The following is a 27,214-nucleotide window of genomic DNA, read 5'->3' as shown; positions in this document are numbered from 1 at the left end:
AGAAAGAGCTTGCAAACTCCTACTCTACATCTTTCCCATCTTCGGGAGACAGACATATAGATAGATATGGAAAGGCAACATAGATTGGAGATAATATTACTTTAGGGGCCTCCAGATGATACTTATTAAAATAAGCACTCAAGTAAGAACCTGTTAATACGTGCATGTTAATCAACCTCATTAAAAGCCTATAATAATGTCTCCCCGGACTTGCAATTAGATGAGCTGCGTGACATCTGTTTTGTCATGAGAACTATGTTATAAACCCCAAACACATTTGGGAAAGATCAGACTAAAATCATGGTTCCCTCAAGCACCTGTCTTTTTCCATAAACTTCTTGAAGTTCCTCCGATGAGGTGTGGGCTTGAGGCCTATGCAGGTACGGAGAGAATCCTCTTCAGAACCAAAACCGTTGTAAGGTGGAAATTTCCTTTCTATTTTTGGAGGAGGAGAAGGAGGCTTGCATGAAACTGAGGTAAAGTTCTCTAGAACAAAACAAAGGCAAACAAAACATCAATATTTTTTTTGCCCTGATTATGGCTGTTTTGAAAGGTTTGTTATGTTTTCAAGATCAACATGGAGATCTTTGTAGACTATTTTAAACTCTTTCAAACAAAACACAGCAAAATCCTGTGAGAGTACGTTTCAATCATGTTTACAAAAACCATGGAACTCAATAATCACCATCGGTTCAAAAGTTAAAAAAAAAAGGAATCTATGTCAAATAAGTAAACGTTTATATTTTGTCATCACATTCCCATTTCTGAATATTTTTTGTTCTCCTCTGATTTTTCCAATAGTATGAAAATTCATATTTGAAACTTTATGCCACTCATTCCATATTTTAACCTGTAATTTAGCCCTCTCCTATCTCAGTCAACACTCACTAATAAAATTCTTTTCCAAACAGGACTTATTCCTCACTATTCACCTTTATCCTTCCCCATCCACCATCTCCTCCTACTGCACCCTCTATTTGAGTACCCTCCATTGCCTCCAAATCAACTCCAGGTCTTAGTATTTCCCTATGAAGTTCAAAAACAAACTCCAAAATAAAACTTTCCTCTCACCAGCCACAGCCCCAGGTAGCTTTTGTTAAGCCTAAGATAAGACTACAATTGCACTCAAATGCAATGAAGTGAACAAACAAAACAGAAAGAGAAAAAACTTTTAAAATAGCCAACTGCCTACTCTCTCCAAGGGAGTGCTATGCGGTAAATACTGTTGATTTTATTTATATACTTATCATCTGTGAGGAAAGAGAGGTGGAGAGCGAGCTGGTAACATATTTGTAATAGCCTAGGAGCTTTCAGGTACTCATTTGCGAGGCTGTACAATCTCAGAAGCAACCGTGCTCTCCATAGCAAGGAACATATTGACCTGATCTATCCAAGTCACTGTGTTTGTCCTTAACATAAATGGCAAAAAAGATGCCAGATCTTTCCTAAAACGAAACAAAACAAACTCCCACAGAATCTATTTTCTACTTCTTCTCTAAGCTTCAGTATGACATAGGTGTTTTTAATCATGAATGAAAGGAGTTCTACATAAGCAAATATTTCCTTTTCCACTGTCAAAGTTCTCATAGAGGAAGAGTACAAATTTTAGTGCACACCTCTAGAAGAGAAAACAGAGATCAATTTTTCATCCAAGACAACCTAACTCTTAATATTAAGGTGGTTTTTTTGTTTTTGTTTTGTGTTTTAACTGATGATCAAAAGGCTAAGAGCTTGAGGCCATTTCTAACTCTTGTTGAAAACATTTTCAGCTTTCATATTTCCTTAGACTTCCTAGCAGCCTTTGTGTGAAATTTCCCCAAATACAATCCCCAAAAGAGTATTGTTACATCCTAACAGAGACTGCTTACAGCAGACATGTTTATAAAGGTTACTCAGTGAAAGGGGGGAGCCAGTCTGCCTGTACAGAAGTGACTTGTGAGCTTCAACTATTACTATTTTTGTGGTGATTAAAGAAAAGTCTTGGAAATAAAGAGGAGAGTTCAAATCTTGGAATTGGGCAGAATTGCAGTAGATTCTATCATTGCTAACCATTACATCTAACGCACCACTGTTTGGTCTTTCATTTCAGGAAGAGCATCATAATCATGGCAGGAGAGCTCTATGTGATTACTAAAAAATCTGGGCCTGAGCAGTTTCTTACAACAGGAGACATATACATACAACTCTACGTACCAATCTAAGCAGTCTAACCAAAAGAGGACACATACTGAATCTCAAAGTAATTAGGACTGCATTCTACACTTCCCCCCAGAATTACAGGGCTTATAACACACTGTTGTTTTCTCAACCATATAATTTTTGCAACAGATTTAAGTAACAAAAGAACCAATTTAGAGCTTTCCTCTGCACCCACAGTGCCATCTAGTGTATAAAAGCTGAGAACTTTTCCACTCCATCATGCCTGACTTTTATACCACCACATACATCTTTTTGGAAACTCTGGCTCAAGATCCAACTTTAAATTCCATTTCTCTGGGTAATTTGCATACATTCACAAAGCTCTGAACTCACAGCTGAATGACAAGTTTCCTCACTTTGGTTTTCCATCATCCCAGCATCCCGCATGTTTTAGGTGTTCAAAAATATTCATTGAATAAATGAAAAAGTCTACATTTTTGTACAAAGCATCTTCCCCAATGTCTTAAGTTGGCATTCTGCTAGATCCTGAGACAGATATGTCTTTTAATTATCTGATTTCTCTAATTCCAAGTGACTTGTCAAAACATATATATACATATATATATCTCGAATGTCCATCCATGGTTGACGAGATTCCAACAAATTGGCAGAGAGATGATACATATTACAAAGGAGTCTTAATGCTTCTTCGTGGTGATTTTCTATTCCCCATCTCAGTGGGAAAGACTACTGGGAAAAGCCTTCAATTTCATTGCTTATGTTCTAGTAGCCTAGAGATGAATACAGGTTTTGGGAGGCTGGAAGCTTAAATAATTTGGGCGAAGCTCTTCTAGACGAAGAATATCAAACTACTAAGACAAAATTAGGCCAGGGCCTTGGATTGGGACCCCTGGAAAGGAAGACCTCTAAAGATTATGATTCATTAGCTTCAAGGTAAATCCACTTGTACTTGTATTCAATACCCACATCAAACGACTTCAATGAAACCTAAATTCGTGAATCACATCATGTTAGAGCTATAAAATCTTTAAGAATCCTCCCATCTCAACCATCTTCATTTTATATGGGAAGCAAAAAAAAACAAAATTGTTAGGTCCATCAGGACCATGTGATGAGACCAGAAGCCAATTCTATCTTATTGATGCAATTTTAAGTGTCCAGTTCACTCAAATAATCATTAAACACTCATCTTAAATGTTCTGCTGTTCCTAAAAATTCAGAGATGGCCAGAAATGACTCCACAAAATTAAAGGTCTTTAAGATTTTTGTTCAATCTAAGTATAGCCTAATAAGTGTTCAAAAGCAATGAGAATGAACAGTCTTGTTACTAGTTTCATTGTCCCAGCCACTAAGAAAAAATAAGAAAGTCCACTGATAGACAAATAACAACCTAAAGCAGAAATTCCTACGTATGAACAGTTTACATTTGATCCCTGTCCTTTTAGTGAAAGAAACACCTGCTGGAACCCCTAGAGCCTTTTTCAACCTTCATGCTATAGGAAAGATCAACAGAACTCCATCTGCCGGTCGGTGTTCATTCACATAAAATAATGAGGGAGTGACATGCTACAGCCCAGCAGGCAAGCCAGGGCCAGAGGGATGGCCAAACTGCCTGATGGAGGGGGTCACACTGCACTATTAAAGAGAAGAAATCTATGGAATCACCTTCTCCTTAGAATCCTTAAAAGTATGAAGGAATCATCTTAAGAGATTGAGTTTTACACAGGAGCTCAAATGTCTCTTGGAATTCTAGCAAGCCCTCCACTTCTACATAAATAGAAAGGTTATCCATGTATCTTTCTTGGGACTGTGGCCAACTCCTTGTCTTTGTCTGCCATTTTTTCTCCCCCAAAAATATGTTGGGGTATCATCACACAGGAGAAGGTACTAAAGCACCAAGGCTGCATTCTGCGTTAGAAGTCTCCCCCTATTTCCTGCTAGAGAGGCCCCTAGCTGTGTTGCTGGTACTTGTCAGATCCTTCCTGCATGCTGCACAGTGGAGACACCCAGGTTTTCTACTGAACGCAATAATTGACAAGGGAGGAAATGTGACCACGATTATTGACAGAACCACAATGATTGATGGGACTTTGTCCTGGTTTGGGTTTTAAGGATACCAAAACATAACACATGTAATTTGGTCAGTTTAAAAAATTGCTGGGACCGGATGAACTATAAATAAAATTAAAGTGGCAGAAATAACTGTATCTAAGTAACATTAAGGATATTAATTTAACCTTACCAAAAAATCAGGAAAAACAAACGCAAAGATTATCAGAGAATACTGATTCATTCTCCCCTCCACCTCATCATAGATATAATTTCTAGTCTTTACTTACATTAAGTACACTGTTGTAACTCAAGAAATGTTGTGTAATAATAGTGTCTGTTAAATGGGATATTTTAACATATGTTATGAGAAATATAAAAAGTCAGTGTGACTATGAAATGCATCATAATTTTGCATTTGCATAATTTTCTGTTTAAATGCATAATGCTCATGTTATATTAGCTTTAAAGGCACAGAGTACTTTTTTTTACATAATACAATTAGTCCACAGAGTGAACAAAAGAAGTGAACAGAAAGAAATTAAGCACAAGGACTCGACTGAAATGGACCATAGGACATTTGAAGCTGATACATTTACCCAGGATGGCTCGATTTGGAGCACAACAGGGAATTCACACTGCCTCCAAAAATTTTCTAGAGAAGCCGTTAAGACCCTAACAACATACTAAGTCTCACCACTAGGACATTCATTTTATCAAATGCAACTTTCATATTCTCACCAAACTGACAGACAAACATCAACCAAAAGTTGGACTTTATGTTTAAGGAATCATACAATGCTTTGGAACATTTACCACATCCTTTATATTTAGGTAATCATCAGGTGTAAGTTACGGTTTTTGGTGACTCATCTTGATATATACATTTAAATTTTCATTCTATACTAAAGACTTATGGATTCCAAACAGGCATCTACATTTATTAAAGGCCAAATTCTTTTCCCATAGTCTAAGGGCCACCAGCAGCTTCTCCAGAGCAGCTGCCACCTACACATTCCTGGCTGCTTCTTGTCCACAGTCCCCAAGGCAAATATGCCTAACTGTGTCCACTGAAGGGGACTAATTTTAGAAAATAAAATAAAAAGAGGTCACCAATTTGGCCCCAGTAGGGCCCATACATTTTGACTAATCTGGCATGCAGATGCAGTGCAACAAATTCCCCTGATGAACCTAAGAGTAAAACTGAAAGCCTTTTTTACTCTAACCCCTTTGTGTGCTTGATGTGCCTTCTCTCACAATATAGAGACTCCCAGAAGGCCAGGAATACTGCACAATGCAGACAACAAGACACATAGCATGGCTTCATCTCATTCTAGAGACAAAGCACCTTGTCTTTTAAGAAGCTGCGGTTGCACTTGGCTTCCATCTCACCCCTCGGGGAAATGTGCTCATATGAATACTCCAAGGTTCAGAGAGAAGTACAGGACTAAGTACCCCCTATCCCAACTCCAGTCCCAAACTGAGAGGTCAGCAAGTCCCATCAATTTCTAGCAGCAGCAGGTACCTGGAGACTCAGGTAGAGGGGAGTTTAACAAATGAGGGTTTATGTTTTAGGTTTCACGTCACATCCTCCACCAGCTTCCAAGACACTCGTAACACGGTGTCACACGCTGCAGGTCTCAGTTCCCCTTCCAGCCTAGAAACCTCTTATGCAATTCTGTATCTCCTAAGTCTACTACAATGACCTACATATAGTAGGTACTCAATCAATAGCTCATTTTCATTCTGAACTGAACTAACCTTATTGGAATGGAGTTAATGTCTGAGAAGAGAGAAGCTTAAGACCTGGCTGAGCCTCACCAGGAAAGGTAGAGCAAAACTAGCAGAAGAGAATTCCCTCGATAACTCAATTAAGTATACCCATTGTGGTAAGAAGAATTAAGAGAAAAGAAAAGCATTCAGATTTCCATTTCGATTGCTCAGCCAAAACATTTACCCCATACTGGAGTGGGGCAGAGGACTATAAAGGAAAATGGAAGTCCCTGGCATCAGGCAGGCAAGTTCAAATCTTGGCTCACTCTTTGCTCACTGCATAACCTTGGACAAATGAGCCCCCTTTAAGCCTCGGTTTTTTTCACCTCTAAAACGGGGATCATGAGCCTACCCATAGAGAATTGTTAGGAATATATAAGACAACAAACGGCTGGAAGATAGCAAATGCACAGTAAGTGGTAGCTATTATGAGCCTAGCATTTGAAACTCCAAAGTAAAATCTTAACTGGGGAACAAAGAGTTTAATTTTAAAAATATTTTAATTGACATACGTATCACTTACCAATTCCATATTTAGACTTATAGTAAGACTTCGTAAATTCATCACAGTCATAAAGGAGCACTTTTCTTCCCCACACATTGATGGTGACTCCGAGGGACAGGTCACTATCTTTGTAAAACTCTTGGTCTACTTCTCCTAGCTAATAAAGACAAAGGAACATAGCATTGGCACCATGGACCCTCTAAAGAACCAGGAACCCCTTTCCAGAGAAAAAAAGGAAATTAAAAATAAAACTTCAATCTTTAATAACTAAATTTTAAAAATCAAATAAAAAAGCAACCAGTTGATGTTAATATTCTAAAGTATTATTTTAGCACTGTAGTATTATACTTACAAACTGCAATGCAATGCATATGTTTATATAGACATTTCAGCATGCTTATTACTAATAAACAGCAGTACAATGCATACTTATGCAATCATCGATTTCATTCACAATCTCACAAGAGAAGAGTATGTAACTCGCCCCACTATTCAGGTTCCAAAGAAGTTACACTAGAAACAGGTAATAAAATGTGAGGTTCCTTCCCTTATATCTATCCATCAGGAAGCCATCCGCTTGGTTCTTGATAAAGTCACCATACAAATTGAGAACCGCTCGATCTGTTATCTGGCCTGGTTGATAGACTCTAGGTGGGCAATTCTGGAAGATAAAATCAAAACAAGGTGTGGTAGGATTTAATCCATTCCCTTTCTTAACTATAACTCCAGGGGCTGGCATACAGGTGGCACTCAATGAATATTTGTTGAATGAATGAATAAAATGAATTAACTGATGTTGGCACACTGTAAATGTCAGGTATGTCATTATTATTTTATATTTAGCCTATTTTTCAAAGTCATTCTAAAAACAGGTTTTTCTGGCACCTCCTGGTTGCCTGCTATGCGTATCCCAGGGCTCACTCTGGGACAAACTGTGCCTCCCCTGCCTCCAAGCACACACAGTAGGGCTTCTGGCAGTGGGCTCAGAGAATCTGGAAAAACCTCCCATGAGGACTGAATGGCCAGCAGTTATTTGCCTCGGAAATCAGTGTTACAGTAACCTTTCCATGTGCACTAAGAAGATACTTTACCCAAATAAGAAAGAAAATATAACAGAGCTTTTGAAAAAGCCTTTATGTTTTTAAGTGTCCTTATAGGTGTTTACAGGTCCTTCGATGGTGTTTTTTTGTTTGTTTTTTTTTTTGTTTTTTTCCTATGTTACCACATTTTAAAGACGGGGAAATAAGCTCAAAGAGGTTATGCGATTTGCCCAAGGTAGCATAACTATTAAGAGGCAGACTCACAACTCTAATCCAGGTCTGGGAAGTTTCTGCTGCCCCCAAATTACATGAGCTCTCAAATGGCCATAAATATTTATAGAAATCAATCTGACAACTCTTTTTAATATCAAATAAAATGCAAAAGTCATCACTGCCACTAGCTAGTGGCTAGTTGGTGACCAGTTGCTACACTCAGAAAAGGCACTTTGGTTTGTAAACTTGCATGTGTATGTTTGTGAGTGCATGTGTACATGCACATGTAGGTGCACGTGTATAGTGTGTGTTTGTATTCACAACCTAGACCAAACCATGGGCTCTCCTCAGTAGTCTGCAGTGCCCCATCCAAAGCCACAAGCAATTCTTTTACTAAGGAGTCATTTAGTTTCATAAAACTGGATATGAACTCAATGATGAATAGGTGCTTTCTCTTACATTTGACTTTTTTCCTTTACTTGCCTTAACTTCAATGTTCCAACTCTAATTGATCATATTCTCTGTATTACTTTCACAGATGTATATTAATAGAGAGCACAAAATGAAAGTTTTCTAAATACCTGCACCAGTGCATGGTTATTATCATCACATAGTCATAACACACAACATTCCAAACAGTGACTCTAGTCTCTTGACTCACAAGCAAATTCAGAAAGTGGTTATGTCCACTGCTCACCTTGGGCAGCTTACTCCTCCGGAGGAACATTTTTATAGCATCTCGGCCTGAGTTGTGTGGAAGCAATTCTTTGATTTCAATAGTATCATCACACAAGAAGTAATGCAGGATGAGTTCTCTACGGTCTCCAAACATCGAGACTGAGTCATCCCACAGGCAGAAGAAACACAAAATCTTGCCATGATACTGGAGGAACTGTTTCAGGGTGTCGAGGGATTCGTAGGGACGTAAGGGCTCTACGTGTTCTAGAACCTGCAAATGGAGAAAATGTCAGTAATAGTTGCAGGGTTTGCATAAATCACTTCTAAGACACACACAATCAAGTGACAAATATATAAAGATATATTTTTGGCCAGGTACGGTGGCTCATGCCTATAATCCCAGCATTTTGGGAGGCCAAAGCGGGAAGATTGCTTGAGTTCAGGAGTTCAAGATCAGCCTGGGCAACATGGCAAAAACACAACACTTTTTTTTTTTTTTTTTTTTTTTGAGATGGAGTCTCGCTCTGTCGCCCAGGCTGGAATGCAGTGGCCGGATCTCAGCTCACTGCAAGCTCCGCCTCCCGGGTTTACGCCATTCTCCTGCCTCAGCCTCCCAAGTAGCCGGGACTACAGGCGCCCGCCACCTCACCCAGCTAGTTTTTTGTATTTTTTAGTAGAGACAGGGTTTCACCGTGTTAGCCAGGATGGTCTCGATCTCCTGACCTCGTGATGTGCCCGTCTCGGCCTCCCAAAGTGCTGGGATTACAGGCTTGAGCCACCGCGCCCGGCCAAAAACACAACTCTTAAAAAAAAACCATTAGTCAGGTACAGTGTTACACGCCTGTAGTCCCAGCTACTCAGGAGGCTGAGATGGGAGAATTGTTGACCTCAGGAGGTCAAGGCTGCAGTGAGCTATGTTCACACCACTGCGCTCCAGCCTAGGCGACAGAACATGACCCTGTCTCAAAAAAAAAAAAGAAAACAAAAAAGATCTATTTTTCTATAGACTATTCTGTGATTTCGTTTTTTAATTTCAACTATGACATAGATACATATGCATCTATAACCAGTTTCAACCTTAAGAATAGAGATAAACAAGTATGAGGAAGTTTTTCATATTAAACATTAATACACTAAATTATACTTCTGGCCAGGCGGGGTGACTCACACCTGTAATCTCGGCACCTTGGGAGGCCAAGGTAGGTGGATCATTTGAGGCCAGGAGTTTGAGACCAGCCTGGTCATCCCTACTAAAAATACAAAAACATTTAGCCAGGTGTGGTGGCAGGCGCCAGTAATCCCAGCTACTCAGGAGGCTGAGGCAGGAGAATTCCTTGAACCTGGGAGGCAGAGGTTGCAGTGAGCCAAGATTGTGCCACTGCACTCCAGCCTGGGCAACAGAGCAATACTCCGTATCAAAATAAATAAATAAATAAATAAGTAAAAAAAAGAAAAAAACTATACTTCTTTAATATTTTTTAAAACTGACTTTTCTCAAAGATTTAAAATTCTTATTTAAGAATAGACAAAACTAATCTATGGTAACAGAAATCAGAATAGTAATTGCCTCCAGGTAGGGAATTTGACCAGAAAGGGGGAGAAAGGAACTTTCTGAAGTAATAAAAACATTCTACATCTCGATTTTTGTGTTGGTTACTCAACTGCACACATTTTACAAAACGTGTTGACCTATACACTTAAGATTTATACAATTGACTCTATGTTAATTATATCTCAACCAAAAACATAATTTGTCTTTTCACTGGGAAATTCATATGTGTACATAATTCTTACTCATTCAAAGATTTTTGTGAAGGTAAAAGGGAAGAAATATATTCACTGTTTTATTTTAGCTCAAAAAGCTTTAGGTATCAAGGATAAGAATGCCCCGGAGAAACAGGAGCACAGCAAATGGAGAACTTAAGGTCTGCAGAGCCTCTGCCTTGGCTGTCCTCTGGCCCAGGAACCACTAGTTCCATAGTCTTCTTGATGTAACTCTTCCCTCTATTTGCACTTCTGCAGCCCTGTCATGGAGTTAAACTGCCCCCATTTCATCTGATGTAATCAAATAGGACTGTTACATAAAGAAGTGCACACTGACAAGGGAGATGTTATCCCAAATCAGGTTATACAATCTTTTTGTAAATTCTTGAAATTTCTGAAATTTCTATCTGTTGAGGGCAGTCTAGGTGCAGTCTTAACCCAAGACAGCGGGGAGACATGATGGCTTTCCAAAGACTCTTCAGTCTTATCCCCGATATTTAAATGAAATTATGGGACCACAATTTCAATTGATTGAAAAACGTTTCTTTGGCATTATGAGGCCTCTAAGAAAAGCATTATTGATAATATACCATTGGGATTCTTTTCAGTCTAAGTTAAATTGTTTAATTTTAACTTTACAGTTCAAGACAGCAAACACTGCAGAAGTAAATGTATGAAAGTCAATATAGAAGCCTCTTATTAAACTCCTAATTTCCCAAAGATTTCTATATTTATTGAAGAATTTTCTCCCTGAGGGAATAAATGCTAAAATGATGTTCCCACTCTGAAAGGAAATTATTTAAAACATTTCTTAGCTGTTCTTGGTATTTATTCTCAATTCCTGGCACAAAAGATCTTTTTCTGGGGGTGGCTGGCAAGATGGCCGAATAGGAACAGCTCCGGTCTGCAGCTCCCAGCGAGATCAATGCAGAAGGGGGGTGATTTCTGCATTTCCAACTGAGGTATTCGGTTCATCTCATTGGGACTGGTTAGACAGTAGGTGCAGCCCAGGGAGGGCGAGCCAAAGCAGGGTGGGGCGTTGCCTCACCCAGGAAGCGCAAGGGGTCGGGGAACTCCCTCCCCTAGCCAACAGAAGCCATGAAGGACTATGCCATGAGGAACAGTGCACTCCAGCCCAGATACTATGCTTTTCCCATGGTCTTTGTAACCCTCAGACCAGGAGATTTCCTCGGGTGCCTACACCACCAGGGCCCTAGGTTTCAAGCACAAAACTGGGCAGCTGTTTGGGCAGACACCACGCTAGCTGCAGGAGTTTTTTTCATACCCCAGTGGCGCCTGGAACACCAGTGAGACAGAACTGCTCACTCCCCTGGAAAGGAGGTGGAAGCCAGGGAGCCAAGTGGTCTAGCTCAGTGGATCCCAACCCCACAGAGCCCAGCAAGCTAAGACCAACGGCTTGAAATTCTTGCTGCCAGCACAGCAGTCTAAAGTCGATCTGGGACGCTGGAGCTTGGTGGGGGAAGGGGCATCCGCCATTACTGAGGCTTGTGTAGGCAGTTTTCCCCTCAGAGTGTAAACAAAGCCTCCAGGAAGTTCTAACTGGGTGGGGTCCACCACAGCTTGGCAAAGATTTTGTAGCCAGACTACCTCTCTAGATTCCTTCTCTCTGGGTAAGGCATCTCTGAAAGAAAGGCAGCAGCCCTAGTCATAGGCTTATAGATAAAACTTCCATCTTCCTGGGACACAGCACATGGGGGAAGGGGTGGCTGTGGACACAGTTTCAGCAGACTTAAATGTTCCTCCTGCCACTCTGAAGAGAGCAGCAGATCTCCCAGCACAGCTCTCGAGCTCTGCTAAGGGACAGATTGTCTCCTCAAGTGGGTCCCTGACCCCTGTGCCTCCTGCTAGGAGACACCTCCCAGCAAGGGTTGACAGACACCTCTTACAGGAGACCTCCAGCTGGCATCTGGCAGGTGCACCTCTGGGATGAAGCTTCCAGAGGAAGGAACAGGCAGCAATCTTTGCTGTTCTGCAGCCTCCACTGGTGATACCCAGGCAAACAAGGTCTGGAGTGGACCTCCAGCAAACTCCAGCAGACCTGCAGCAGAGAAGCCTGACTATTAGAAGGAAAACTAACGAACAGAAAGGAATAGCATCAACATCAACAAAAAGGATGTCCAAAAGAAAACTCCATCCAAAGGTCACCAACATCAAAGACCAAAGGTAGATAAATCCACAAAGATGAGGAAAAACCAGCACAAAAAGGCTGAAAATTCCAAAAACCAGAACACTTCTTCTCCTCCAAAGGACCACAACTCCTTGCCAGCAAGAGAACAAAACTGGACGGAGAATGAGTTTGATGAATTGACAGAAGTAGGCTTCAGAAGGTGGGTAATAACAAACTCCTCTGAGCTAAAGGAGCATATTGTAACCCAATGCAAGAAAGCTAAGAACCTTGAAAAAACGTTAGAGGAATTGCTAACTAGAATAACCAGCTTAGAGAAGAACATAAAAGACCTGATGGAGCTGAAAAACACAGCACGAGAACTTTGTGAAGCATACACAAGTATCAACAGCCGAATCGATCAAGCGGAAGAAAGGATATCAGAGATGGAAGATCAACTTAATGAAATAAAGCATGAAGACAAGATAAGAGAAAAAAAGAATGAAAAGGAACAAACAAAGCCTCCAAGAAATATGGGACTATGTGAAAAGACCAAACGTACGTTTCACGTACCTGAAAGTGATAGGGAGAATGGAACCAAGTTGCAAAACACTCTTCAGGATATTATCCAGGAGAACTTCCCCAACCTAGCAAGACAGGCCAACCTTCAAATTTAGGAAATACAGATGACACCACAAAGATACCCCTCAAGAAGAGAAACCCCAAGACATATAATTGTCAGATTCACCAAGGTTGAAATGAAGGGAAAAGTGTTAAGGGCAGCCAGAGAGAAAGGTCAGGTTACCCACAAAGGGAAGCCCATCAGACTAACAGCAAGCCTCTCTGAAGAAACCCTACAAGCCACAAGAAAGTGGGGGCCAATATTCAACATCCTTAAAGAAAAGAATTTTCAACCCAGAATTTCATATCCAGCCAAACTAGGCTTCATAAGCAAGGGGGAAATAAAATCCTTTACAGACAAGCAAATACTGAAAGATTTTTTCATCACCAGGCCTGCCTTACAGGAGCTCCTGAAGGAAGCACTAAATGTGGAAAGGAAAAACCGGTACCAGCCACCACAAAAACATACCAAATTGTAAAGACCGTCGACGCTATGAAGAAACTGCATCAACTAATGGACAAAATAACCAGCTAGCATCATAATGACAGGATCAAATTCACACATAACAATTTTAACCTTAAATGTAAACAGGCTAAATGCCCCAATTAAAAGACACAGGCTGGCAAATCGGATGAAGAGTCAAGACACATCGGTGTGCTGTATTCAGGAGACTCATCTCACATGCAAAGACACACATAGCTCAAAATAAAGGGAGGGAGGAAGATTTACCAAGCAAATGGAAAGCAAAAAAAAGCAGGGGTTGCTATCCTAGTCTCTGATAAAACAGACTTTAAGCCAGCAAAGATCAAAAAAGACAAAGAAGGGCATTTCATAATGGTAAAGAGATCAACGCAATAAGAAGAGCTAACTATCTTAAATATATATGCACCCAATACAGGGGCACCCAGATTCATAAAGCAAGTTCTTAGAGACCTACAAAGAGATTTAGACTTCCACACAATAATAATGAGAGACTTTAACAACCCACTGTCAATATTAGACAGATCAATGAGCCAGAAAATTAACAAGGATATTCAGGACTTGAACTCAGCTCTGGACCAAGAGGACCTAACAGACATCTACAGAACTCTCCACCCCAAATCAACAGATATACATTCTTCTTGGCACCACAATTATTCTAAAGTTGACCACATAATGGGAAGTAAAACATTCCTCAGCAAATGCAAAAGAGCGGAAATCATAACAAACAGTCTCTCAGACCACAGAGCAATCAACTCAGAACTCAGGATTAAGAAATTCACTCAAAACCGCACAACTGCATGGAAACTGAACAACCTGCTCCTGAATGACTACTGGGTAAATAACAAAGTTAAGGCAGAAATAAATAAGTTATTTGAAACAAATGAGAACAAAGACACAACATACCACAATCTCTGGGACACAACTAAAGCGCTGTTTAGAGGGAAATTTATAGCACTAAATGCCCACAGGAGAAAGTGGGAAAGATCTAAAATCAACACGCTAACATCACAATTAAAAGAACTAGAGAAGCAAGAGCAAACAAATGCAAAAGCTAGCAGAAGGCAAGAAATAACTAAGATCAGAGCAGAACTGAAAGAGATAGAGACATGAAAAATCCTTCAAAAAATCAATGAATCCAGGAGGTGGTTTTCTGAAAAGATCAACAAAAAAGATAGACTGCTAATAGATATCAGTCTATATAGATAGCAGTCAAAATAGATAGCCAGACAAAGAAAAAAAGTGAGAAGAATCAAATAGACACAATAAAAAATGATAAACAGGATATCACCACTGATCCCACAGAAATACAAACTACCATCAGAGAATAGTATAAACACCTCTACGCAGATAAACTAGAAAATCTAGAAGAAATAAATTCCTGGACACATACACCCTCCCAAGACTAACCCAGGAAGAAGTCAAATCCCTGAATAGACCAATAACAAGTTCTGAAACTGAGGCAGTAATCAATAGCCTACCAACCGAAAAAAGCCCAGGACCAGATCAATTCACAGCCAAATTCTACCAGAGGTACAAAGAGGAGCTGGTACCATTCCTTTTGAAACCATTTCAAACAACAGAAAAAGAGGCACTCCTCCCTAACTCATTTTATGAGGCCAGCATCATCCTGATACCAAAACCTGGCAGAGACACAACAACAAAAAAAGAAAATTTCAGGCCAGTATCCCTGATGAAGATCGATGCAAAAATCATGAATAAAATACTGGCAAACCCAATCCAGTAGCACATGAAAAAGTTTATCCATCCAGATCAAGTCAGCTTCATCCCTGGGATGCAAGGCTGGTTCAACATGTGCAAATCAATAAACATAATGAATTACATAAATAGAACCAATGACAAAAACCACATGATTATCTCAATAGATACAGAAAAGGCCTTCAACAAAATTCAACACCCCTTCATGCTAAAAACTCTCCATAAACTAGATATTGACGGAATGTATCTCAAAATAATAAGAGCTGTTTATGACAAACCCACAGCCAATATCATACTGAATGTGCAAAAGCTGGAAGCATTCCCTTTGAAAGCTGGCACAAGACAAGGATGCCCTCTCTCACCACTCCTATTCAACATAGTATTGGAAGTTCTGGCCAGAGCAATCAGGCAAGAGAAAGAAATAAAGGGTATTCAAATAGGAAGAGAGGAAGTCAAATTGTCTCTATTTGCAGATGACATGATTGTATATTTAGAAAACCCCATCATCTCAGCCCAAAATCTCCTTAAGCTGATAAGCAACTTTGGCAAAGTCTCAGGACACAAAATCAATGTGCAAAAAACACAAGCATTCCTATACACCAATAATAGACAAACAGGGAGCCAAATCATGAGTGAACTCCCATTCACAACTGCTACAAAGAGAATAAAACACCTAGGAATATAATTCACAAGGGATGTGAAGGATCTCTTCAAGGAGAACTACAAACCACTGCTCGAGGAAATAAGGGAGGACACAAACAAATGGAAAAACATTCCATGCTAATGGATAGAAGAATCAATATTGCAAAAATGGTCAGACTGCCCAAAGTAATCTATAGATTCAATGCCATCTCCATCAAGCTACCATTGACTTTCTTCACAGAACTAGAAAAAACTACTTTAAATTTCATATGGAACCAAAAAAGAGCTCATATAGCCAAGACAATCCTAAGCAAAAAGAACAAAGCTGGAGGCATCACACTACCTGACTTCAAACTATACTACAAGGTTATAGTAACCAAAACAGCATGGTACTGGTACCAAAACAGATATATAGACCAATGCAACAGAAGAGAGGCCTCAGAAATAACACTACACATCTACAACCATCTGATCTTTGACAAACCTGACAAAAACAAGCAATGAAGAAAGGATTCCCTATTTAATAAATGGTGTTGGGAAAACTGGCTAGCTATAAGCAGAAAACTGAAACTGGACCCCTTCCTTACACCTTATACAAAAATTAACTCAAGATGGATTAAAGACTTAAACATAAGACCTAAAACCATAAAAACTCTAAAGAAAACCTAGGCAACACCATTCAGGACATAGGCAGGGAAAAAGACTTCATGACTAAAACACCAAAAGCACGGCAACAAAAGCCAAAATTGACAAATGGGATCTAATTATGCTAATGAGCTTCTGCACACCAAAAGAAACTATCATCAGAGTGAACAGGCAAACTACAGAATGGAAGAAAATTGTTGCAACCTATCCATCTGACAAAGGGCTAATATCCAGAATCTACAAGGAACTTAAACAAATTTACAAAACAAAAAAAAAACATAAAAAAGTGGGCAAAGGATATGAACAGACACTTCTCAAAACAAGACATTTATATGGCCGACAAACATATGAAAAAAAGCTCATCATCACTGGTCATTAGAGAAATGCAAATCAAAACCACAATGAGATACCATCTCACGCCAGTTAGAATAGTGATCATTGGGAGGCTGAGGCAGGTGGGTCACGAGGTCAGGAGTTCAATACCAACCTGGCCAAGATGGTGAAACCCCGTCTCTACTAAAAATACAAAAAAAAAAAAAAAAAAAATTAGCCGGATGTGGTGGCAGGCCCCTGTAATCCCAGCTACTCAGGAGGCTGAGGCAGAGAATTGCTTGAACCCAGGAGGCAGAGTTTGCAGTGAGTCAAGATTGCGCCACTGCACTGCAGCCTGGACAACAGAGTGAGACTCCATTTCGGAAGAAAAAAAAAAAAGAATAGCAATCATTAAAAAGTCAGGAAACAAGAGATGTTGGAGAGGATGTGGAAAAATAGGAATGCTTTTACACTGTTCATGGGAGTGCAAATTAGTTCAACCATTATGGAAGACAATGTGGCAGTTCCTTAAGGATCTAGAACCAGAAATACCATTTGACCCAGCAATCCCATTACTGGGTATATACCCAAAGGATTATAAATCATCCTACTATAAAGACACATGCACATGTATGTATACTGCAGCACTATTCACAATAGCAAAGACTTGGAACCAATGCAAATGCTCATCAATGATAGACTGGATAAAGAAAATGTGGCACATATACACCATGGAATACTATGCAGTCATTAAAAAGGATGAGTTCACGTCCTTTGTAGGGACATGGATGAAGTTGGAAACCATCATTCTCTGCAAACTAACACAGGAACAGAAAACCTAACACTCCATGTTCTCACTCATAAGTGGGAGCTGAACAATGAGAACACATGGACACAGGGAGGGGAACATCACACACCAGGGCCAATCAGGGGATGGGGGGATAGGGGAGGGATAGCATTAGGAGAAATACCTAATGTAGATGATGGGTTGATGGGTGCAGAAAACCACCATGGCACGTGTATACCTATGTAACAAACCTGCACATTCTGCACATGTATCCCAGAACTTAAAGTATAATTTTAAATATATATATATATATTTTCTTCATAAACCTATGAAATCCCACGATGCTCTGTGCATTTTCATATAATCCATCATCATTCACAATCACTATCATGTAACAACAACTGTTAGTGAATGAGTGTAGCCATATGCAAAGGGTGGCAATTCATTTGGATCCATTTCCTTCAAGTTCTCTCTGCTGGTTCTAAATTCTTTCTATTTATCTAGACTCTTTCATTCAGGGCATTTGGAAAAACTAAAAATGAATCCAAACCAAAAATGTCCCTTTGTACATCAATATACAGGCATTTCACCTTAGATATTCCAGGATCAACCATATATATATTTCTCCAGAGGGTTGTATGCCTACAACAACATTAAAGAATAATTTTGCTGGGGCTGGGAGGCAGGAATAGATGAATGATCCTACAAGTGGCTTTTAAAAAGAGATCAAAACAGAATCAAAAGAGAATTTTGTTCTAAATTTTGTTACCTCTCTGCAAGGAAATGAATTGTAAGTTTTAAAACAATAAAAATCAGACAACACTCATCTATGGGGATCGAAATGAGGACAGCAGTTGTCTGTGGTGGGGAGTGGGATTGATAGGAAAAACACATGAGGGGACTTTCTGGGGGAAGAGAAATGCTCTACATCTCAATCTGGGGGTAGGTTATAGGGGTACATGTATTTGTGAAGACTCATCCAACTGTACACTTAATTTCTGTGTATTTTACTGTGTGTAATCACACTTCAATAGAAAAGGAAAAAGGAAACAAGTGATGATGATGGAAATCAGGGTAAGAGTCAAGAGATTTGCGATCCAGTCCCAGCAAGGAGATTAGCTGGGTGTGCCACCTTCTACCCCTGTGAGTGTTCAAATTCTTCTAGAAAACAGAATTTGGGCCCAGGGACTGTTTAAAACATAGGAAGACAAAAATAATACTAAAAATATTGAGTCTTTACTCCCTTACCCTAGCTGGGGTCAGACCTTGTACACAAATATCATTTCCTAAAGGAGGTACACCAGAATCATGGTCCTCCTTATTCTTCCAGAGCATCTCGGCATTCCAATGCCACCCTAAGAGGACCTGGAATTTCCTAGGAGGAAGTAAAAAGGTGTACCCAAGGCTTGGTTCACTAAATCACTAGTATAGAAGCAAAGATCTTTCTAGGCAGTTAGGCAACTGAAATGCAAAAACACAAGCCAAGGAAGTGTGAATACAATTCACATACCATCAGTGACCACAAAGCCAGTTGTGGGTGTCTAGAAACTGTCTCCCCTGTGCAGTTCACTGAAGACACCTACTACCTGAAAGAGAGACTCTCTACCGAGAGAATTGGGGTGAGGCAGTGAGGAAGTCATTCCTGCTCTGTGGCTCACACTCAGCCTTCCCTCTGGCCCAAAGAACAACAAAACAACTGGAATAACTATGGCCCTAAAAGGTCTTTGACATCTGCATCAGGAGTACAAATACCCTTTACTGACTTTCCAAAGGAATTTTTATTTTGAAGACAAGAACTCAATGAACGTCAATTCCTTACCTCTCTCCGAATCTTCATGTAAGGATCTTCCGGACATTGTACTGGGGGATTCACTTTGACCCCTATTTTCCTCAAAAAGTTTCTTGTGAATGCATCACAATCATAAATCTTGAATGTCCGACCATAGAAGACAACCTCTGTGCCGACATTAAAATGATACACAGTATAAAACTGATCCTCATCAGGAGGCGGGAGAGTAATCCGATGACGCCGGATAGAAGTCCCTATGGCATGAAAGAAAATACAACTGTTTTATCATGTGGCTATCAAGTAAGAAGATGCAGCGCATTCACTAACAACCCCAAATACTTTCCCGCAAGAGAAAACTGGGCAAAGGGCTCATTCTAGGAAGCAGCATTAGTACGTTCCAACTCCGAGGGAGTCAGAAGGAGCTGAGACTTCTGAGGTTCAGAGCTCTGTGGCCAGCCTTGCACGTGGTTAGAGTTGCCTAAGTGGTGGCTGGGAAGTATTTTAATGAACCATAAAGACTAGGGTGAGGATGGGGGATGAAGGAAAGGGGACATAGGCAGAATGACCAAAAATACCAGACGCTGCCATTATGTCTTTTCCCAGAACAAGCCTGCTCACATTCGGCCACCAGCAAGCACTCAATGTGGGCATACTCAACAAGGCATTAAGGCACCAAAGCAGAGTGCTCACAAAAATGTGTACTCATGGCTCAAAACAACAACAACAACAAAAAGCTAATAAGCTTTGGAATGATAGGTGCCAGTGCTGACTTAGAAGTTTCAAGAAGGATGAATGACTTTTGGCTGCTGTGAAGTTACATAGAATCTTCTTTCCTCTATCAACCTATTTTTCCTCCTCCTTCCTCTATAGCCTCTGTCCACCTCCACCCAAGCACTACCTCAAGTTTTACCAGAGTCTTCATAGTTCTAGCCAGTGCTCTGCGCCAAAAGCTCTAGATCTCATCCCATCTTCTACTTCCAGCCCTGATGCCCATTCATTTCTCCTCATGGTGGCTGGAGAATATGTTCCCAGGGTCCCCACGTATATCCAAAAGAGTGGTCAGCCACTGGAGGTAAAAGGGGTCCTTGCCTACATGAGTGTATCAACTACACCACACCATACCAGCCAAGTTACCCAAATATTGCTGCAATCTGTTGTCCAGGATTGTTTAGGGGCCAGGCATGGTGGCTCATGCCTGTAACCCCACCACTTTCGGAGGCCGAGACAGGCAGATTGCTTGAGCCCAAGAGTTTGAGACCAGCCTGGGCAACATGGCAAAATCCTGTCTCTACAAAAGAAAAAAAAAATTAATTAAAAAAAACATTAGCTGGGTGTGGTGGTGCCCACATGTGGTCCTAGCTACTCGGGAGGCTGAAAGGTGGGAGGATTGCTTGAGCCCAGGAGGTTGAGGCTACAGTGAGCCATGATTATACCACTGTATTCTCTCTTGGACAACACAGCGAGACCTTGTCTCAAAAAAAAGAGAATTGTTTAGGGTTTGAGATTTTATCCTACTTGCAAGATGACAAGTTAGCCTTCCATAGTTTCATGGATGCTGGTAGAAGACAGAAGGTGCCTTGGTCAGAGACAAAAGGCAGTTTATTAATCAACAGCAGTAAGAGTAGCCTGAATATCAGCATTTCTTGTTCCAGTTTCCTAAGCCCCAATTCCCACAGGATGACACAATAAGGGCCAGGTAACATTTGTACATGCAGTGGGTTACGTTACAGGAGAGGAACCCTTAGCTTAGGGAACCCAAATCTTCTACAAATAGCAATAAGCATCCCTGCTCTTTATCTCAGAGGGAGCTACTATCTTTATTAGACTTTATTCTGGAAGGAGACACTAAGCCTCTATCTTCCAAGGCTATAAGCAAACCTATACTTTGCTCCAGAGGGAGAGATTATTTTTGTCTTCCACAGCTACTTGCTATATAAACATCCTTGAAGAGATAGTCCAGAACAAAGAGAAGTCAGTGCCTCTGCTTGCAAGAGATACAGAAATGCATGATACCCATGGAGAATTGTCTCTCAATATCTGTAACTGACTTAGGCCTGAGAATCTACTCCAAGAACAAAGAGAAAAAGGAAAGCAGAGCAAACTGCAGATCTAATGATTCAATAAAAATTGGCTTGTGGGAACTCTGCATGGAGGTATTTTAATATGAAGATGTCAACCTATCTTCTTTGTATTTTATACAGCACTGAAAATGGTGCCTTTTCTCGAAGTCTAGAGCCACTTAGAAATTAGTCATTCCTTATTCATTAAGGAATATTTAATGAATATCTTTATGTGCCAGGAACTGTGTTGGGCTCTCTTCCATTATTCTACTTATCATCTTTTCACTCTGTTGAGGGGAAATTAACTAAAATCATTTTTGGCTTCTTTTCTTTGTAGCAATTTTTAATTACTTGGTGCATTAAATTAAAATAATAAAACTATAAAATTAGAACCGGCCTAGAATATTTTTAAATGTACTACATAAAAGATGATATAATTTTACTGCAAAAAAATTATACTTCAATTAGTCTTTAATTCATAACACTGAAAACAGCATGCAAATTATTTAATCATTCACGATTAGACATTTGGAACAAATTGCATACTTAAACATGTATAAAAGGATGGGCATTTCAGGTATTTTCAGGAACCATTATATACTACTTTAAAAATACTTATATTGTGACAGTTTTTAAAATATATAAGAATTATTCAACAGTCAGGAGCTTCTTCAAAAATTCCATCTATCTTGAATTTTTACTTCATTATAGAAATTCAAATAAGCAAGTTAGTGATGATTTTTGTTCCATAAGACTTTGAATAGGAGTCCTATATTTTTCTAGGTGGGAAAAACTGGCCTACCCACTGGACTTTTAAATAATACTAATCACAATCATCATCATAGCCCTAGGATAAACTTCCACTTACATTTTCTCATTTAATCCTCAATAATTCTATAAGGCAGATAATACATGAAATATGAATACTCAGTTTAAGGATGAGAAAACCAAAGCTCAGAGTGGTTAAATGCCATGCCCAAGGTCATGCCCTAACAAATGGCAGTAAAAGATCTTGAAGTTGGGCTTTCAGACTCTAACTAAATACCATTACTTTCCATAGTTTGCCCTGAGCTGTATCTCACTGTACTGCAGCTACATATGACTTGAGGAGGAAAAGCCATAGGCATAACAGGATGGAAATGGATAAAAGAGCTACCAGCCACCGTGAAAAGAAGAGAGAGATGATGAAGCTGCTCTTCTGAATGAACAGCCTCTCTGCTCTAAGGGGAAGTTTCCAGAGATGCCCACCCACTGCTATGGCAATGCACCCTGCAGGGCCTGCCCCACCAGGTGACTTGCCTGCAGGAGCCTGCAGATTTCAAGCCCCCCCCAACTCTTCCTTCTCTTAGCCTCTACACTTCTCTCACTAGATGCTTCTCAGAAAAGGCTAGGGAAGTTCTTCTTGGTGTTAAAAAAAAAAGAGTCCTGAGTTCTGAACACCCATGAGTTAGAAAGAAAGGGCAGGTCTAACACTAACAGTAAAGTTTTGATAACCAAAAATCTAATGTCACAATTCCATATTAATCAGAAAACCAATGTGGGTCATTCGAAATGTACAGTTGCACATGAGAGCTTTCAATAACATATTCATAGGGTTTCTGAACTGTGTCCTTTGAGAATTAAAATTTCTAATTATCAGAATTTGTATGTTTTTAGTCTTCCACAATAAATGGCAGAAACTCCATTAGCAGGAATTTGTTCTGGGATATCAAAGAAATGGGCAGGATATCATGTCCTTGGCCCACATTGAAGAGCAGGTGAAATCATCAAGGTAGATAAATAAAGATATTGTTACAAAACAGAAAAACAACTAAAGCACTGTATTTGCCCTTTAAATTTTCGGGTGTTTATCTTAACTGTCCCATAAAGACTATTAGGACACATGTCCAGGGATCAGGTGCCTGCTTTCCAGCTTTTCTTCATCTTCATGTTTTACATCTCTCTTCCTTTGTAAAAGCCCTGCTATCGGGCTATACTTTTCAAGCTTTAACTTTCTAACATTTCCCTGTGGTTTAGATCAAAGTGACCATATATCCATTTATGTTTAATGTGTTTTCATGTTATTCAGTTGGGACTTGCCTTAGATCTTTGCTCATACCACTAAATTTACTTTTCTGGAATTCACCTTCCAGAATTAAGACTCCAAACTCTCACCTCTATTTTATTATTTATTTATTTATTCATTTATTTTTTGAGACAGGGTCTCACATGGTTGCCTAGGCTACAGTGCAGTGGCATGATCATGGATCAATGCAGCCTCAACTTCCCAGGCTCAAGCGACCTAGAGGCAGATATTTCTTAGGTAAATGAAGATATAACTGCAATTGCCACTTGTCATCCCATCTACAAGTTTGTGCCCTAAAAATACTAAGAGCCTTAACCACAATCACACATAACAGAGTCTTTTCTTCCTCTTGTGCTTACTATATTCCTCCACTAAAATGACTTGTATACTTTTACTTTTATTTTTCTAATATGTTACCTTTAGAGTTTTGGTTTCACAAGAATAACTATTTTTATATACATAACCTGGCACCCACCTCGCAGCACAAGAGTAAGAAGTTTAAAATTCCACATTTCTGCTCACAATAAGAAACACTAACTCTATGCATCTCCCCCTTAGCCACTGAATAAGCACCAAAATAACAGATGCTTTAATGTCCTCTTGCATGACCACCTTCTTGCCCAGTTTTCCCTATTCAATCTATGATCTGCTCCCAAATACTTCCCAATTTATTGTCCCACCACTTTATCTCATGTTGCTCCTTTTGACTATTCTGCCTTTCTCTTCCATCTTTATCTAGAGAAACTTTTGAGGCACCATTCAAATGCCAGCTTCTCTAGTGGATACTGGCTTTTCCTCCTCTGATCCCGCAGGTACCTGGTTCCCTCCCCAGTGTTCAACCTCTAGGGTCACCAGATTTAGCAAATTAAAATATAGGCTGCTCAGTGAAATCTGAATTCCAGATAAACAACGAAGAATTCTTTTTTTTTTTTTTTTTCACCCAGGCTGGAGTGCGGTGGTGTGAGCTCAGCTCAGTGCAACCTCCGCCTCCCGGATTCAAGTGATTCTCCTGCCTTAGCCTCCTGAGTAGCTAGGATTATAGGCATGTGCCACCACGCCCAGCTAATTTTTATATTTTTAGTCGAGACAAGGTTTTGCTATGTTGGTCAGGCTGGTCTACAAACTCCTGGCCTCAAGTTATCAGCCCACCTCTGTCTCCCAAAGTGCTGGGATTACAGGTGTAAGCCACCATGCCCAGCCAAATTCTTTAATATAACTATGTCCTATGTAATATTTGGGACATAGTTATACTAAAAACTTCACTGCTTACCTGAAATTCAAATATAACTGAGTATCTTATACTTCATCTGGCAACCTTCCCACCACCCCTCTACCACTTTATGGGATATAATACCTAAATACAGTATATACCCAATAAGAGTGAATGGTATATGAATGAATGACTTCTATTTTGTGTGATTACATTTGCTTGATCAAGTAGATTATCTTAGAGTATTAAAAATATATATAAGAAATACTACCTTTTTAAGGGGCCAAAACAAGTCATTAGTGGAAATCAGTGTTCTCAACTAAGATGAACCAAGAACCACAGGGAAGCCAGTTCTTGACCCCACGTCTACAGAAGAAAAAATTCTGGGATGGGCTAGGAGATTCTGAGAATCACTTTCAACTGAGAACAACTGGTATAGACCATAAAAGAAAATCATGGCACATTTCTAATCATTAGCCTTTCTTTAGCACAGATTAGTCTGGACTTGGTGTATTTAACTGACAATTATTCTGCTAGACAATTAGAGGTAAAACTACTGGGTTAACCTCTGACATTCTTGGCTTGATACAATGTTGTTTTAACTACATTCCAGCAGAAAAGCAACACATTCTATAAATATAACACATCTAACTGAAAAGAGAGTGATGTCCTGGCAAGAAATGAAAGCAAGCCTTGAAGTGCAACACTGGCTTTCTTGACTCATAACACACACAAATCTCCTTGCCAACAAGAACTTGTGAATATTAAAAATATGTTGTTCTGATTAGAAGCTGCATGAATGCCTATTTTGGTACCATGCTAATAGATGCCTCTTTTGTTTCTGGCTGATTCCAAACTCCCCCCACCCTAAAAAGTTACATGATAATAGAGGCAACTAAAAGGGAGCAGGGGAGGGTTATAATTCCTCCAGTTGCACTAATTTTCAAATGGTCACACAAGAAACAAATGCATCTGACCTCCAAATTCATTTAGAAAATATCAAAATCCTATGGAAGTGATAGGAAGACCATCAATGCACAGCACCTAATCTTGACCATTTGCCTCTTCCCAGGGCCCAGATGCATGGAAAGCAAGGCCAGGCCACTCGTCACAACTGAAAGAAACACTACCTACCCTGTCCCACTGACGTCTGAACCACTGGCTCATTAAGTGTGTTTTCTTTTTTCCAATCACTTAATTTAGAAAAGCTCGAAGAAGGGATTCAAATGATTTTTCAAACTATCTGCAGTCCAAATAGACCTTCCTTAACAAGAATTCTCATATTAAATATTTCAAGAGAGACTGGTTTCTCTCTAAACAAAGCTTGGTGACAGAGTGTTATTCATGTTTGCTTTCTACAGGATTTGCTACAGCCTTCCAAATTTCTCTACTCTGCTAACAAATTCAATGTCATTACGCAGCGTGATTACTGTGTATTCTATACACAACTCTTGAGCTGTGTCTTCACACAGGGAAATGTCCTGACCACAGTGAACCAATAAAAAATTCGGAAAATTTCCAGAGACTTTAAAATTGTCTTTTACTCAGGTCTTTTTTTCCTGAGCCTTTATGATAGCATTCCTCCCTCCTTACACAAGAATGATTTTCAAGTACATCATTATGACTATCTTCGGCTTGCCTTTGGAATCTGCCTATGTGAGATTTGAAATCAAGAGTTTGAAAGAATTGAAGTCTTAATAAAAGCCTTTCCAAGATTCTAAAAGAAGTCACATTTCATATTTCTTCTTGGATAGTTTAATAAAACTAAGATGAGCTGGACAGGAGCCAGTGAGCTATAGGATTATGAGCTTTCACTTGAAAGGTAATAATGAAAACAATAATGCAAGTCACTAACCCAGGCCTGGGGTGTCCTGTGACCTCCAGTCTATCATTTTTGCAAGTTTGGTGTCATGGTGGGAAAGTAATCAGAAAATAAGCAGAGCTTAGTTACAGAATATCAGAACAAAATGTTTCGATAAAAACCTGTAAGAATTTTTTTTTTGCTACAGCAATACTATTACATAATGAAATACACATAAGTAAAATAGATACCCACAGAAATTATAAATTGTAAATTCTTTGTTCTTAAATAATCTTCAACCATTTTCTAATGCATTCTCGCCACTCTTTAAAAACTGCCTTATATGTTTTAAATGACCCTAAAGAATCTAAAACTTCTTGTCTCTTTGTAAAATGTCATACTTTTAACCTTAAAATTTGTGAAAACCTGTTTTTAAAATGTTAAGGTATTTCCCTATTTCCTGAAAGATTTACCATTAAGCCAAATTCACCAAATAAAATGGCCAGGGAGTGGATAGTGTGTCAGTTGGAACACAAAGAACAATGAGGACAGCTCATATCACCTCCTCATATTAATCTTCCTCTTTTCCCACCACTAGTAAAACCAAGTAGAGACACTAAACTGAATTCTCTTTCTCTTTCCGTCACCTCACCAGTGGCTCTCCTCTAACATGGTAGAATAGCCTGGTCATGATCTGGGCACCTCTGATTCCCAATCTCCATTTCTAGTCGACTTTTTTCCTGAAAACACATCCCAAGTTTCCACCTGCCTGGAG

At 39.6% G+C, this 27,214-nt stretch overlaps 1 protein-coding gene across 1 annotated transcript in view; it reads right to left on the bottom strand.

The window, feature by feature from the left end:
- Positions 1-27,214, bottom strand: part of EFHC2 (EF-hand domain containing 2) — a 204,181-nt gene that overhangs the window by 102,929 nt on the left and 74,038 nt on the right. Inside the window, exons 4-8 of the mRNA XM_073013784.1 lie at positions 19,334-19,557; positions 8,438-8,689; positions 7,037-7,148; positions 6,506-6,646; positions 318-486 (exon numbers count right to left, since the gene is read on the bottom strand). Coding sequence (XP_072869885.1) covers positions 318-486; positions 6,506-6,646; positions 7,037-7,148; positions 8,438-8,689; positions 19,334-19,557 — 898 coding nt within the window. The remainder of the gene's footprint in view (positions 1-317; positions 487-6,505; positions 6,647-7,036; positions 7,149-8,437; positions 8,690-19,333; positions 19,558-27,214) is intronic.

Source organism: Chlorocebus sabaeus, chromosome X (assembly GCF_047675955.1).
Source record: "Chlorocebus sabaeus isolate Y175 chromosome X, mChlSab1.0.hap1, whole genome shotgun sequence".
In the NCBI taxonomy this organism is placed as follows: domain Eukaryota; kingdom Metazoa; phylum Chordata; class Mammalia; order Primates; family Cercopithecidae; genus Chlorocebus; species Chlorocebus sabaeus.
The sequence above is the reverse complement of the archived record's forward strand: the minus strand, read 5'-3'. Positions and strand labels throughout refer to the sequence as shown.